The sequence below is a fragment of the Coturnix japonica genome, chromosome 2 (assembly GCF_054131305.1).
Source record: "Coturnix japonica strain WE chromosome 2, WE-NBRP24, whole genome shotgun sequence".
In the NCBI taxonomy this organism is placed as follows: Eukaryota; Metazoa; Chordata; class Aves; order Galliformes; family Phasianidae; genus Coturnix; species Coturnix japonica.
Genome location: NC_140664.1, coordinates 20,789,829 through 20,805,002, shown reverse-complemented (window position 1 = coordinate 20,805,002; position 15,174 = coordinate 20,789,829). Strand labels below are relative to the sequence as shown.

Sequence of the window (15,174 nt, the reverse complement as noted above, 5' to 3'; positions counted from 1 at the left end):
TCTTTAGCTACACATGCTACAAAATAAACATTTAATGGGATGTTCTTGGATTGTGGGACTCAGCCATCTTCACTGTTTTGTTGTTAGAACATGCCCTGGCAAGGGGTTTGCCTTTCTGACTCAACCAGTAGACTTCCAAACTATCCCTGGGTGCAGATCAGGAGCTGGGAGTTAGTTCTCTATGCTGGTAATCAACTTGGATGTGCAGGCACCCTGTCTTCACAGCCTTCTGTTCGCTCTGAGAGAAAGTTGCTATTTCTCTTTGTATTACAGCTCTGAATAGTTTAATAAGAAACATGTGCTCAACAGATCTATTATTACTCCCACTTTCTTCTTTCTGCAGTTATTTCCTCTTTCCAAAATAAAATGGGAAGTAGAATACATTAGTCTCTCTAAACATGATCTTTTTGTTTCTCCAGGCTGTGCATTGATGTTTATTGAAAGTACTTGACCTAGGTGACTCAAGCCAAGAGTTGTTTGTTATTAAAATGCATGCTATTTTTTTTTAGTCTGCACAATCCTAACTGCTATCAATAAAAGAAGAATGTTTTACTGGTTTCTTTTGCATAAATGTTTCCTTGCTGTGTTTTTGATCTAGGTTTCTGCAGCAGACCCCGACCAAGAGGCAGATCAAAATGCTATTAGCTACTCCCTGCATGGGCAGGGAGCTGGGAGTGAATTCAGCATCAATGAGAACACAGGTGAGATCAGTGCAAACAGAAGATTGGACCGTGAAAAACAATCAACGTGGCGTTTTCTTGTTCTTGCAACAGATGAGAACGGAGAGGGACTGACTGGCTTTGCAGATGTGATCATAGAAGTGAAGGACACGAATGACAATGCACCCCTTTTTCTCTGCATGTCGGATGATTGTTTCATGGGTTATGTCCCTGAGGATTCCCCAGCAGACACAGCTGTCATGGAGATGACTGCAATGGACCTTGATGACCCAAAGGCCAGCACGAATGCTGTGCTAACATACCAAATCATTCAGAATGTCCAAAATGAAATCAACCTGAACTTGTTTTCAGTTAACCCAGTTAGTGGCACCATCTATACCATGCTTGGGTCCCTGGATCGGGAGAAGGAAGACAAGTACCTCTTAGTGGTTGAGGCCAGAGATGGAGGAGGACTCACTGGGACTGGCACTGCTACTATTCTGGTGACTGATGTAAATGATCATGCTCCGGTCTTCCTGCAAAGGATCTACACAGCATTTGTCTCTGAGAATGCAAGTATTAGCACTGAGGTTGCGGTGCTGTCTGCTATGGACAGAGATGAGGGAGAAAATGCCATGGTGACATTTAGCATTGTTGATGGTGACAATGACCACAAGTTCTTCATAGAGACAGATGAAGTCAACAACTGTGGGTTTATACGTCTACGAAAGCAGATTGATTTTGAGAAACCTCATGAGAGGGTGTTTAATTTGACTGTGAAAGCTGAGGACTTGGATTTCTTCAGCATTGCTCATTGTGTGATCTATGTGGAGGATGCCAATGACCATGCTCCTGTCTTCTACCCCCAGTTCTATGAAGTGGCATCTCTGGCAGAAGATGTGCCTCTAGGCACCAAGGTTGTTCAAGTTTCTGCTGTTGACTTGGATTCTGGCCTGAATGGAAGGTTCTCTTTCCACCTGCTGAACAAGTCTGATCCAGGTGGCCAGTTCTCTGTGGCTAGTGATGGTTGGGTGATAGTTGCAGGAGTGCTGGATCACGAGACAGTGACACAATACCAGCTCATTGTTGTTGCCACCGATATGGGACACCCCCCTCTGTCTTGCAGTGCCACAGTTCTAGTGACTCTGCAGGATGTAAATGACAATGGGCCAGAGTTTGAGGCTCATTATAACCCAGTGGTCTGGGAGAACACAGCTTCTCCACAGTCTGTCCAAATGAACGAGACTTCTACTTTGCTGTATGCAAAGGATCGTGACACTGCAGTTAATGGAGCGCCTTTCTCCTTTCACTTACTCAGCAATTTCGATAGTCTTGGTAACTTCCACTTGCAGGATCTCCATAACGGCAGTGCCTTGCTTACTGCAGTGCATACCTTTGACAGGGAAGTGCACAAGGTCTTCCACTTGCCCATTCTGATCACAGACAGTGGGATTCCACCCATGAGCTCCACCAACACATTAACTGTGAATATTGGGGACCAAAATGACCACCCGCATTCTGCTGGCTACATGGAATGTCTCATTTACAGCTATGATGGTAAGTCCTCTGATGCTTGCATCCAAGTATTACAGTATCAAAGGAGCAGCTGTGAGATTCTTAAGAGGACTTTGTTGTGTTCCATATAAGTTCTTAGCAGCAGTGCCACTGAGGTTTGCTCAAGCCCACATAAAGAACGGTAAGTGGGCAGTGCACAGGTCTCTGGACCTCTTGCTTTGTGAAAGGCGCTGAGACAGCCTTGATTTGAGAGGATAGCTGGCTGCTGTTCTGTATGTTTCTATCAGAGTTGAGTAATGGCTGCTTGTTTCCGGATGCACTTACAGCACAGTTAACATTTCAGAGAAAAAAAGAAAAGCTGACAATTGCTGCTAGAGGGCAATTTTCTGCAGATGTTGGCTGCAGCACTGCGAGAGAGACCTCCTTTCCCTCTCTGCTTTAGCAATTAGATTGCAGTTCTCCTGTGATCCAGTGTCCTACACAATATGCCCATCAGCAGATTAAACCACACAAGTAAAAAGACATTAGGTTGCTTGCATCCATGTAGGCTCAGGTCAGTCCTTCCTTCCCCTTCTCCGCTGTATGACATATGGTGCAATAGGACACTGAATAGGGTATGAATTGTGGGCGTTCTAGAAACTACTTCTGTATAGATGCTCCGCTTGACCCTCTGTTTGTGTTGAAATGTTCTGCCTGTTCTATACCCACTCTTAATTCAGCTTATTGTAAAGCTGAAACCAAGCCTGGCTTTTTCTTTTCTGTCAAACACTGGGAGTCTGCTTCTAAGCCAAGTACCAGATCTTTTCATTAAGCCTGAATTTTCTGTTAGCTGCCTCTTTAAAAGTAAAACTCATCTGTACTGCTGATTTCTGGGAGAGAGTGCCATTTCCTTTCACAAGGTGAAATCCTGCATTCTTTGGTCTTTATGTATCGTTGGTTCTTTACTTAGTGGATGTATGAATTCAAATATTTGTGGATCTTTCCTTCAGAAATGGCTATTGATTTTAAACAAAAGCAAGCCCCAAACCATTTATCTGTGAGTTTTTCTTAGAGGATTTATAAACAGCACAATACATACCACTTTCCCTCTCACCCCAAAGTCTTACCACCTACACCAAATAAGCCTGAGTACTGTATTTTGGACATCCTCTCTATCTTGCTGAAGTTTCTTCCAAATTGTTATTTTTTTGGTTGTTCTTTTGGGTTTGTTGTTTTTTTTTTTTCCCTCTGTAATTCAGTCAGTATTTTGGTTGTTTATTCTGCCAAACCCCAATCCCTGTCTAAACCACTCTTCAAGCTGGTTGGGGACTACAGCCAAAATAGTGAAAAGAATTGTTCTGGCACTGTTTCTGGATCTCTCTTACATCTTTCTTCAGAGGTGGCTGTTTTTTTTCCTTCCTGATTGTTTTTTGTGCAGCCCCTGATTGAACTGAATCCATACAGCCATGTAGCAAACACCCAGTTAGCATTACAGTAAGTGGTATTTACATGCTGGTGCACATCATCAAGGAATCAGCATAACTATTCCTGTAGGGGTTTAAGGCAAACCAGTAATCCTTGAGTGGCCAATCTATTTGTGTAGATATGATTGTTCTGACTATGCTAGTTATGTGCTGTGTTGTTTTAGGTATCCTGCCCACGACTGTCCTGGGTCAAGTCCTTGCCCCTGATGAGGATGATTGGGATAGTAAAATTTACCAATTTGAAGGAAAAACATCAAGGTATTTAAACAGAAAAGTGGAAGTGGGGTGAAGTGTATGGGAAACTTACCCACACACAAAAACACTGAATGCATTTAAACTGTCTTCCTTTAAAAAAAAGTGTGCAAAAGCACGTTGTTGGTAAGACTGCTCTCCAGAATCCCGACTGAGTGTGAGACGACAGTAAATAATGCTGTGTGCCAAAGCGACCCATTTCCTGTTGCCTGCTGGGATGCCCTATCCACCAGGACACTGTTCCAAAGTCCCCATTCATAGTCATATCCATAACCAGTATCAGTGAGCCACTACAGAAAAAATACCCATTGCCTTCCAGCCTGTCTTCTCCAGACTACTGGAGTTTAGTGTTCCAGTCTCACCACTGTTTATAAGAACATATATGTGTTGGATGTGTTCACACCAAAGTTGTGAGCAGAGTTGGGATGTACGCGTGCCATTGGGGTGGGTTGTGTCCCTTGGAATGAACGTACCTAAATTAGCAATTCACACTGTTTGCAAAGGTTTGGCTACACTAGCATCAGTCTTCCTACTCAGTTTTCTATAGCACAGAAGCAGGAAGAAACCTCAGTGTACTCGTGGAGGTTCTGCCCTGTTCCTTCATGAGGGAACACATCTGCCATCTTTAGTAGCTTTCCCAAAATAAAGTGCATCAGAGGAACCATCAGTGATAATAGTGACTTCTTAGCTTTTTAACTTCTCACAGCTTGTTCCTTGGCTTAACTCTTATTGCAGGTACTTTATCCTTAATGATAACTCAGGTTTGCTAACTATTAAAGAAGGAACCCCACCAGGAACATACAACATAAGGGTTAGAGTCATCGACGGTGTTTGGCCAGATGTTGTCTCAACTGTAAAGATTATAGTGAAGGAAATCAAAGATGATGCCCTCCATAATGCTGGTTCTTTACAAATCAAAGGTAAGCATGGTGACAAAGTACACTGGGATCATAATGCTGAAATCTACCTCTTCAATGTTACTGCCATGTTACTTCAAATTTTAATGCTCTTTAGTATGATAGGAGTCAGCAGCTTGCTAGATGAGGGTTTGAAAATGCATCAGCATTTGCATGTTCTTCTAACGGATCCTTACTGTATGTAAGGAAAAGGTCTGGAGGAAAATCAGCCAGAGATGCATGTCTGGTGCAGAAAACAAAGACACAAGATTTCTACACCAACATTTCAACAAAACACCAATTTATGTTTCAGGGGAAAAAAAAAAATCCTTGTTTGAACAACTGCCTGCCTGAAATTCAGCAAATTGTTTCAATCTTGGTGAAAAAGTAAAACATACTTAACTATGTTTCTGATTTAAAAGAATAAAAGAAAGGAACAAGATTCAAAAAGCTTCAGAATGCAAATTGTGAGCAGAAGCCAGCATGAAAAATTTCAGAGCCTAAAAGTGAAAAGAGTGATGAATTTGCAGTTGAATTCATGTTCTGCAGCCTTAATATTTGCTCTGCGGTGGTCTCCTCTCTTATTGCTGCAGCAGTTATGAGGTACGTGTTTGTTTAAATTCTGTTACAGATATCACCCCAGAGGAGTTCGTATCCCAATTCCCTGAAAAAGAGAGTAAATACAACCAGTTGAAGAAGCTGCTCTCAGAAATCATATCAGTCCAACTTGAAAATGTCCACATTTTCAGTGTACTAAAGTCAAGTCAAACACAAGGGGTTGATGTTTGGTTTGCAGTTTATGGCCCACCCTATTATAAAGCAGAAAAACTTAATGGCAATGTAGCGGCCTCCAGAGCATGGGTAAGTACATATAAGAAACCACAGCATCTTCTTATTGTATCTGTTCAGATTATGTCCACTGCCTAATGAATGTGCCTATTTAGAAGTACTGAGGGATGTGTGTGAGAAAAATGGATAATTTTAGTCAAGAAAGTCAAATTGTCCCGTAGTGTTTATATTAGAAGTTTCAACTAGGCAAGTTTTAAAAGCCAGCCTATAAATTCATGCTGAGTCACAGTGATCTCACTTTTGGGGATGTGAGCATGTTTTTCCTGTTGAAAAGACTGTAAAACCCTGTAAAAAGGACGTTGTCTGGCGGCTACCTTTCTACATGGGTGCCTTAATGTTTCAGTTTATTTTCTCTTGAACAGAAATGTTCTGTAGCTGAAGCTCACAAACCTGTGCTTACTCAAAAGTTCCAGCTTTCTGAGTAAAGAACACAAAGCAATAAAATAGCCATTATCCAGTGGAGAAACAAGTTGGACGTGTGCATTGAAAATGTAATGAAGTTTGCGCGCATCCTAAATAAATAAATAAATAAAGTAGTCTCGCTAAGATCTAAATGACTCTCTTTTGGAAATGTGTAATTGGTGCTGCAGTAATAATTCACTGTTGCCAGAAAAGGTTTGCCAAGTTTAGTTCACCCTTCCCAGTATTAAGTCACAAGTCCAAATTAAAAATAGATCTCAGATTCTACATAAATAATCTATCAGAACTAAAAGTGAATAGAACTTACTTAACTTATGAAGACCATGACAAGACTTTTGTCTTCTAATGCTTACTCACACTATAATTGACTTCTACCAAGGCTTTTGCCTTAATACATACCAGGCTGAGCTGCCTTTAGCTGCATAGACTGAGGTAGATGTTGGAAGGAAATGGCACAGCAATCACTTTTGAGAATAAATAAGGCTTGGTCTTTTCATGGCTGTCATTTGACAGCTTCCTCTTGTGGAAAAGCTAGATGAATATAACTAATTGTTCTCCACAGCTGGAAAACATCTTGGATATAAATATCACCCAGACTGGCATTGATGAATGTGTGACCGCTAACTGCACTCATAGCAGCGGATGCATCAGCAAGCATGAGCACAGTCATGTGCCAACGATAACCACAGCTGGAAGCATTTCACTGGTATCTGTGACGGTCCTGAGCACTGCCCTGTGTAGCTGTGCGGCTCGGGAGAGTCCTCGTCTCTCCTGTTCCTCAAACCCATGTCTGAATGGTGGCACCTGTGTGGATACTGATTTGGGCTACAGGTTGGTTAGAGCTTTATCTGGGGTGCAGCTTCTGCATTGGTCTATAAGGAGGAGGACAGGCAGCTTTGGGGGATGGATGTCATTGCATGTCTCCTCACTGTGACAGGTCTGAGTTCCGTTGTACTTCACACAGGTCCAGCAAATGGACTTGTGTTTTCAAGTAGGTATCTGGGTTTGTTGTAGTCTTCATGGAACCATTGGGAATTTTGCAAGCAGTCATGGTTCCCTTAATGTCAACCTGCAAGATGTCCTTGTTTCTTGCAGCCTACCTCGATGTCACTGAACACTTTAATCGTGTCACTTAGATTACCGAATAACCTGCTTAGATAGTGGATTTTTTCTTATTTTTTTTTCACAGATGCAGGTGTTCTGCTAATTTCCATGGACCAGACTGCCAGCAGACAAAACACAGCTTCAAGGGCCATGGCTATGCCTGGTTTCCTCCTCTTAAGCCTTGCTTTGAGAGTCGCATCTCCTTAGAGTTCATCACTGAAGTCGCGGATGGCCTTCTGTTGTACCAGGGACCAGTAGCACGAGGGCAGCCTGGACAGCTGGAAGATTTCATTGCGTTGGGTTAGCACCTTCATCAGTATTTTTTCTGTGTTCTGTGTGAAAATGAATTACCATTTGTTTGTTTATGATTCAGAAAGATACTTTTGGGGAATAAGGAGGATGCAGTACAGACCAGAATTAGCGGCATTTGGACTCGGTCATCCCTGTGGGTCTGTTCCAACTGGGGATGTTCTATACCCAGCAGTTTGAGTTCTGTCACTGTATTGGAAGTTGGACTTTTTAAAACTAAATTCCATCCAGTAGCTAAAGAACTCCTCAAACTAAAGCGTTATTTTGAGCTCAGCTGGGTGTGCATGGGGACATGGGTGCTTATCCAGTAACAATCTTTTCTCTGCAGAGCTGTCTGGTGGTGTCCCAACACTGACTGTGAGCCATAGCTCTGGTGAACTTTACCTCCAACTGTCCAAAAAAGTTAATGTTGCAGATCGCCGCTGGCACAATATAAAAATTAAAAGTGATGGAAAGGCAAGTGTACATATGGACGATCCTGATGAAGTACTAATTTATGTCTCTAGTTATCCCTTAAGAACCCTTTCTTGCTTCTGTAGAGGTTTTTCATCAATAATTATTTTCTTCAGAAAGTGAAGCTGGTTCTTGACCACTGCATAAATGGCTCAGCTAGAGACAGTGATGGTGTTGTTAAGAAGATCTCTCAAGTGGATCTGTCCTCCTGTGAAGCCTCTGAAGAGACTATGGGGACGTGGAGGTAAAAACAAATAATAATATTCCCTGAACTGGAAACATGATTACTTAAAAGAGCTAAGGGAAAGGAAGGGAGGGGAAAAACCAAACCAAACCAAAACCAGCCAAATGTGTTCTTTCTTTCCATTAATTCTTTCCCCTTCTTCCCCTCAGCATGAGCAGGATCTTCAGTGGTCACCAGCCCCTACAGCTGGGTGGAGTGAAGAAGATTTTGCCTCATCATGACTCACAAAGGCGCTTCAGAGGGTTTGTTGGCTGCATACGCAATGTCATTGTTGACACTAAGGTAGAGATGCTAAGGCCAGTCTTGGGTCTACCGCTGCCAACTGTAGACATTTAGTGTGATGCTTCTCCTTGTCCTTTCCTAGGTTTATGACTTGGAACGCCCTGCAGAGTCCCTGAACAGCTCTCCAGGATGCATCCTCACAGATGAAATGTGTCAGAGTACTGGGATGGTCTCCTGTGGTGTCCATGGTCGGTGTGTTGGTGACTGGAACTTCTTTCACTGTGACTGTACCCCAGGATATGCTGGACCCACGTGTGACAAAGGTACTGCAAGTTCTAGTGGGAAACTCATGGCAGGGATCAGTGGGAACAGCATCAAACACACTGCTCTGAATTTGCCTTTGCTTTGAACTTAGGATCTTAATAAGACCATGCTGTATTCTGGGAATGTTTTAGATCTGCAGCGAAGCAAAGATCCTTCTAAATCTTGTTGAATGAAGGTAATGACACAGATGAGGGTCTTCTGCTTTACTTTGTGGAGTAGGCAAATGGTCAAATGCATTGTTTTGCCTTTTTCATCACATGGCACCTTATTTCTCAGTGGTTTAAGATGAAAAAAAAAAATGCTTTGTGCATTCTTCATCTGACCATAGTGATCAAAAGTTTATTTTAATAAGTGTGGTGCTGTTTGTCATCCTGCAGCGGTCTGAAAAGTGATTAGGTATCAGCTTGGAATGTTCTCTCTATGAAACCTGGGGATACAAAACTAGAGTCCTCCGGCCCAGTTTTCTATCCATAAAAGGAGGATAATTGCATTTTCTTCTGCCACTGGAATGAATTGGAGGTTGTGTAATGCCATTAGACCACAGCAGTGAGTTCGTGTAGGGACATAAAGCAAGGACAGCTCCAGCAAATGTGTTATCCCATGCAAAATCAGCATGAAATGTGCATCGGAGAACAAAAGCATGCAAGAGGCGATAATGAAAACCTCTGACGCATTGTAAGAAAGTACAAAGTTTTAGCAACATTCAAAAATCTAAACAATGAAGTCTTTAATGTGTGAAGTGCTTCTAATAGCCCTCAGCCATGTTCGGTGCACATATGCTTGAACTGGCTTTGACTTTCTCATCTTAATACCTTCATCAGCCGTTGCTTGGAAACACAAACCAGATGTGAGTTATAGGTGCGTATTGGGACTACCTGCCATGTGCCTGTCTTCTATCTCTAGGAACAAGATAGGAACAGTGAAGTTAGTTGTAACAGTCTCTATCAGTACCAGTGCCCCATAACATCTGAAGCTTTGTGTGAAGTTGGAGGGGAACTAGCCCCCTCTGCACCTTAACCTGAATGCACTAATCAGTTGGAAAGGAGTATATGATAGGTAGCACTGAATCAATGTGTTGCAGGACAGGTGTATTGCACGTACCCTTTCAATTTAATGCTATTACTTTTCCATCCTGCATACAGAATAATACCCTGCAATCATCCAGACCCTTTCTTTCTTTCTCTACCTCCCACACAAGGCTTAAAAGGTGACATTAAATGACTCAGTGGAAGCTTGCCTGATGGGGACTCGAGTCATGATTGGCCCTCACTGTTTATAATGACCATGTGAATGGTCAGTATAGTTCAGTTATTTGTATTAATGTTTTGCAGATATACGATACTTGTTCATAAACATCTGCCTAGATTTAATTCTCATTCTATTTTGCATTATACTGGGATGCTGATTCAGAAGCCCAACTGCTTATTTGATATAGATGTATTGGTTTCTACTTCTCACCACTGTGGAAGAAACTAAGTGCTCAGAGACAAGTTGTTTAAAATCCACAAGTCATACCCTGATGTGTTAGGATCACTCCATTTGGTTCCAGTTTCTTCTTACATGTCGAGCTGCAAATGCTAGTGTTGAGCTAAACAAAAACAAAGGGTTCTTTTCTTCTTAATTCTCTTAAGGAAGATACACGCATATGTGAATTTAATTGTTTGGAGTGGGGGAGCGCTTTCCAGAATGCTTCATTACTTTCTAAAAGTTTCTTAAGAACTGAAATTCTGATGTTCAGAAATGGTTAATTCTCAAGCACTGAAGCTCTGAAGGAGCAGCAGTTTCTGAGATTTTCTCTTTGCTTTGGTGCATGTTGTGAGTAGTTCTTCCAGAATGGGCTTTTGGAAGGGACAGCTGGATCCATTATGAGCCAAGGAATACCCTCAGCACGCTCAGCACTCGGATCCAGCTGATGGTGCGCACCCGCATCTCACGCAGCACGCTGCTCAGCTTGGCTTCTGCAGATGGGAGCAGCTTCATCCGGCTGGAGGTGGGTGCTTTGGAGCCCTTCTGCCTCAGTCCTCCTAATTTGTATTGGGGTGTAGCAACAGGAAGAAATGATGCAGTTTCTGATTAAGAGCATCTACTTTTGAATGTAATAAACAGCAAGAATTGTCCACACGAGGGCAACCACTTTCATTTGTGTTGTCCTCAGAAATGAAGCACAATCAAAACAGTGATGCTTGCTGATGCAATAATAATAATAATAATAATAATAATAATAATAATAATGAAACAATAAAGGAACATCCTCTGCATAGTAAAAAGCTGATAACTCCTGAACCTGCAGTTTTCTTGTGGTAACTTTTTATCTGGAAATAAAGCACTTTTCACACCCTTAAAAACAAGAACGCCATTTCAATTTTAAAAACTCAGGTTCATTTTTTGAGGCAGGACAGTGCAATAACACTCAGAAGGGGATATCTGTTATTAAAGGTCTTTATTGTCTTTTTAGGTGGATGAGGGCTACTTTTGTGTTAACTTCAGCTTGGGGGACAAAAGTCACACTCTGAGAATGAAGACGTTACGTATAAATAATGGCCAGTGGGTCCTGCTGGCCATGGAGCGCTACAACAATGAGTTTACTCTGCGCGTCAACAGTGGTGGTGGGGATCAGGAAGTGACATCTGTCTTGGGCACAGATAGGTGGTTTGAGATGGACTGGGCAAGTGTTGTGCTAGGAAACCGCCTTCCCAGTCATCCAGAGAGCGATTTCCAAGGTAAGTGATGTAATGAGCTGTCAGAAGCAGGGAATTACAGCCTAAAGGCAGCATCTTTGAGTGCACTGGAGCGTCTAAAACCCAAGTGAGAATTCTCATGTAGGCTGCTATGCTCATGAAATTCCTCCTCTGCTTTGCTTCAGGTTGTTTGCGTGATGTCCAGCTCAATGGCCAGCCTCTACTTGTGGAAGGCAGGAGCACAGAGTTTGGCTTCGTTCTGAGGCGGCAGGGTGTCACGATGGGATGCCATTCTGGTGCCTGCAGCAGCCATCCCTGTTACAGCCCTTTCCTTTGTGTTGATCTCTGGAGAAAATATGAATGCCGGTATATTAAGCTATTTCTTTTCATGCAGGGATGGTTGGGAAGCTCTTTATTTTTCCACCTTTGGTCAGGCAAATTGCTTTCAACAGAACTCCCTGCTGTTTCTTGCCAGAAGGATGCCAAAGACAAATCCTTCTCTTCATCTCATCTCCTGTCATGGGCCAAACTTGCAAATCTGGTGTCAAACCTACTTATTCCACCATTTTTTTCTCCCATAATAATTAAATAATAATAATAACAGGCACTCTGTTCTTCAGTCCTGGTGCAAAAGATCAGTATTGAGTCTCTTCTACAGAAAACAGATCTGTGTTCCTCACAGTATTCCTGCATGGCCCCTCTGACTACACATCAGAAGAAATTATTTTCTCTGCAGATTCAGTGGCTGTTCAGAGCAGACCAATGACCATTTATTTCCCAAAAATCCAGATGAACATTATAAAGCTTATTCTAAGTACTAACCAGCCTTTTTCCCATTAATCTCAGCTACCTACTTCTGGCTAAGGGTTTTTGAACACCTCTGTAGAAAAAGGCTTAGTGCACTCAAAAGCTGACATTTAAAAACAAATGCTTCACCTGCCTTAAAGATACCTTGTACTTTTGTTGGACAGGTGTCCAGCTGGGAAAGTGGAAGTGACTGACAATCTTACAGGGCTCAGACACTGTACCTCATCACCTTGTGGACACTGGACCTGTAGGAATGGGGGTACCTGTGTGGCTCAATCCCAAGACAAGACTATCTGTCAGTGCCCTGAAGGCTACAAGGGAAGATGGTGTGAAATTAGCCAGGTGAAGGCTGGAAGACCTGTTGGACTCAGCTCTGGCTCTATTTTGGCAATCAGCATGTGTCTCCTTGTCTTTCTAGGTAGGAAAGAAAGTACATTTCCTTTTTATTTTCAAATCTTCTATCCTACTCCATTGAATCAAGTGTTTTAGCCTTGGATGTTGTGATCAGTATTTCTCCTTTTCTGGAAATCATCAGTTAGGAATTCATTTAAGGATGCTAAGGAACATATATTTACAGTTTACTTGCTTGAAGCCACTTGAGGCAAATTTAGGACTTCTGACTTCCAGAATCACTTATTTTCAGTCCTTCATAAATAAGAATTTTCACTTGTGTGTGCAAATCTGTGTGCAGCCATATCCATCTGAAACTCTCACCTGCCCAGGGCCCTCACATTCATATTAAGTAGGATCTACTACTAGGATCTAGCATGTGCTGTTCACATATTAGGAAGGTAGAGAGCTTTTTTCCAGAGGGTTTATGAGCTTAACAGGCAAGTCTCATTAAGAGTGCAGGGCAGAAAGAAATGTTCACAATGTATACTCTTTTAGGCACGCTTTGGCTGAAATGTTGGTACACTGTAAAACTAGTTGTTTCTCATATAAAAAAAATGAAGTGCATACATATCTCAGAATAGTAATGACTCCAATGATTATATTACATTTGTAACCTTCATTAAAACAGTGTTTTACTTACTTTGGATATCTTATTTACTCAGGATTGGTGAAAGGCCAGAGATTGGCCAAAATGCCTTCTATTTAAATGGATTCCTTTAGGTAAGTAAAATACTCTTTTAATGAAGTTTATGATATAATATGCATATTTGACTCTTTACCTTCCTGAATATAAATTGTTTATGTATTAATGATTACACAGTTTTTAACTGGGAATTTGATTGTCAGATTAAAAGTGGATTAAATGTGGAGGTTGGCAGCCCTGCATGCTGCAGGGGGTTGGAGCTTGATTATCCTTCAGGTCCATTCCAACACAAGCCATTCTGTGATTCTATGATGGTTCCAGGAATCATGTAACTACTTGTTTATTGTACATCAGATTTTGTCATATGTCATATAACAAATATATGTATTCATTTCTTTCAGCTCTCTTAGTTTCCTATACAGTGTGGAGTCAGTGGGGAAGTTCAGGGTTTCGGAAAGGAGGAATTTACCACATTCCTGAAGAGCGTGAAAGCTGGGAGGATGTTAGAGAAAATGTCTTCAATTATAATGAAGAAGGGGGTGGAGAACATGACCAGGTATGATGCAGCTTCAATCCAGTCTTTGCAAACCCAGCCTTTGCAAATCTAGCTTTTCCTTACTTTCCTTTCCCATCATTTTTATTTTTTCCTCTATTGTCCTTAGCTCTTTGAGTGGGAGAATTCAGTGTAATCTGGCCTTTTCGTGCTTGTCATCTGTGGCTACCATTAGGGGGGGCTTCTCTGGACACACCATTCTAGATTTATTTGAAGACTGCCATCACCCAAAGGGCATGATCTGAACTCAGCCCTCTCTTCAGTTTATATACAACTTGGAATCCAGTTTTGTGTTGCATCGGTCTTAAAAACAATTTTTTGACCCATTTTCTTTTACATTCTCTCTCTGACATTTGTATTTTTGTTTTTGGTTGTTTTTTTGTTTGTTTTTTCCCAGAATGCTTACAATGTAGATGAACTGAAGAAACCTCTCCGTAACATTCCCCACTTCTCCTTGAGGGCAGCGTTTCCATATTCCAGGACACCCACCAGACCAAAAAGAGTCTCAGTCCCAAACCGTGCACAGCAAAAACAATCAACATCAGCTGTTAGTGGTGTTCCAGACTTGAAGGAATATTTTTCTCAAATCATCCGGGATGCAGACAATGATCTACAGAACCTTCCAGCTGACACTATTCATTTCTACTGCTTGGAAGGAGAATGCCCTCTAGCAGCGAGCCTTAGCTCCTTAAACTCCTTTAGTGGTGATGAAGATCTAAACTATGACTGCCTCCAAGAGTGGGGGTCCAAGTTTGACAAGCTCAAAGAACTCTGTGAGCCCTCACATGAACATTTGTAACTGGATTGGAAGGAACTCGAGATGTTGGTGGGACAGATGGATGCTACTTTTAAAACATGCCCTTTTTTATACATAAATACACCGAGTAATTTACTTGATACATGTTTTTAGTTATAATAGTATGAAACACGTTTCCCAGGAAAATAGTCTTTTTGATATGTACTGTATAAATTGTTATTTAATGGTAGAAGCTATAAGGCTTTTAGCTTTCTTCAAAGCTTTGGAATGCAGGATTTGAGTACTAGAGAATTATAATATCCCTTTTTGTTTGTGTGGAGAGCTACTAGAATCATCCTGAATGAAAGAACTTTACTTTCTCCCTGATGTGACTTTTACCGGGGGGTAGCAACGTGTAGGGCCCTCTTGTTTTCAGCTGCATTCATTTCAGATGTTGAAATAAGGGTTATAAAAGTTAAATATAAAACACTGTAAATGCCTGTGGTTCTCGTCAGCTTTTCTTTTCACAGAATGACCCGGGTTGAAAGGGACCTCAAGGATCACGTAGTTCCAACCCCTCTCGGTGCTTTTAAGCAGCACCGAGGCCTGTGGCGGCCTCCACAGCCGCCATCTTCCCCCGCCCCCTCAGCAGGC

The 15,174-nt window shown here is 41.8% G+C and overlaps 1 protein-coding gene across 2 annotated transcripts in view; it reads left to right on the top strand.

Annotated features, from left to right (window-relative positions):
• The window catches only part of LOC107310350 (neural-cadherin-like), a 29,970-nt gene extending 14,950 nt beyond the window's left edge, over positions 1 to 15,020 (top strand). Inside the window, exons 18-34 of one of the 2 annotated variants that reach the window (XR_014942480.1) lie at positions 599 to 2,216; positions 3,802 to 3,895; positions 4,625 to 4,809; positions 5,417 to 5,646; positions 6,617 to 6,885; positions 7,244 to 7,458; positions 7,796 to 7,923; positions 8,037 to 8,164; positions 8,314 to 8,446; positions 8,529 to 8,709; positions 10,534 to 10,700; positions 11,166 to 11,430; positions 11,574 to 11,754; positions 12,360 to 12,613; positions 13,251 to 13,308; positions 13,633 to 13,787; positions 14,182 to 15,020. Coding sequence is in view for 1 of the 2 variants with exons in the window: in XM_015855901.3 (XP_015711387.2) it covers positions 599 to 2,216; positions 3,802 to 3,895; positions 4,625 to 4,809; positions 5,417 to 5,646; positions 6,617 to 6,885; positions 7,244 to 7,458; positions 7,796 to 7,923; positions 8,037 to 8,164; positions 8,314 to 8,446; positions 8,529 to 8,709; positions 10,534 to 10,700; positions 11,166 to 11,430; positions 11,574 to 11,754; positions 12,360 to 12,613; positions 13,633 to 13,787; positions 14,182 to 14,583 (4,605 nt within the window). In the remaining variant the exon portion in view is untranslated. The remainder of the gene's footprint in view (positions 1 to 598; positions 2,217 to 3,801; positions 3,896 to 4,624; positions 4,810 to 5,416; positions 5,647 to 6,616; positions 6,886 to 7,243; positions 7,459 to 7,795; positions 7,924 to 8,036; positions 8,165 to 8,313; positions 8,447 to 8,528; positions 8,710 to 10,533; positions 10,701 to 11,165; positions 11,431 to 11,573; positions 11,755 to 12,359; positions 12,614 to 13,250; positions 13,309 to 13,632; positions 13,788 to 14,181) is intronic. The other variant, XM_015855901.3, reaches the window with a different exon arrangement.
• The last annotated feature ends 154 nt before the right edge of the window (positions 15,021 to 15,174 follow it).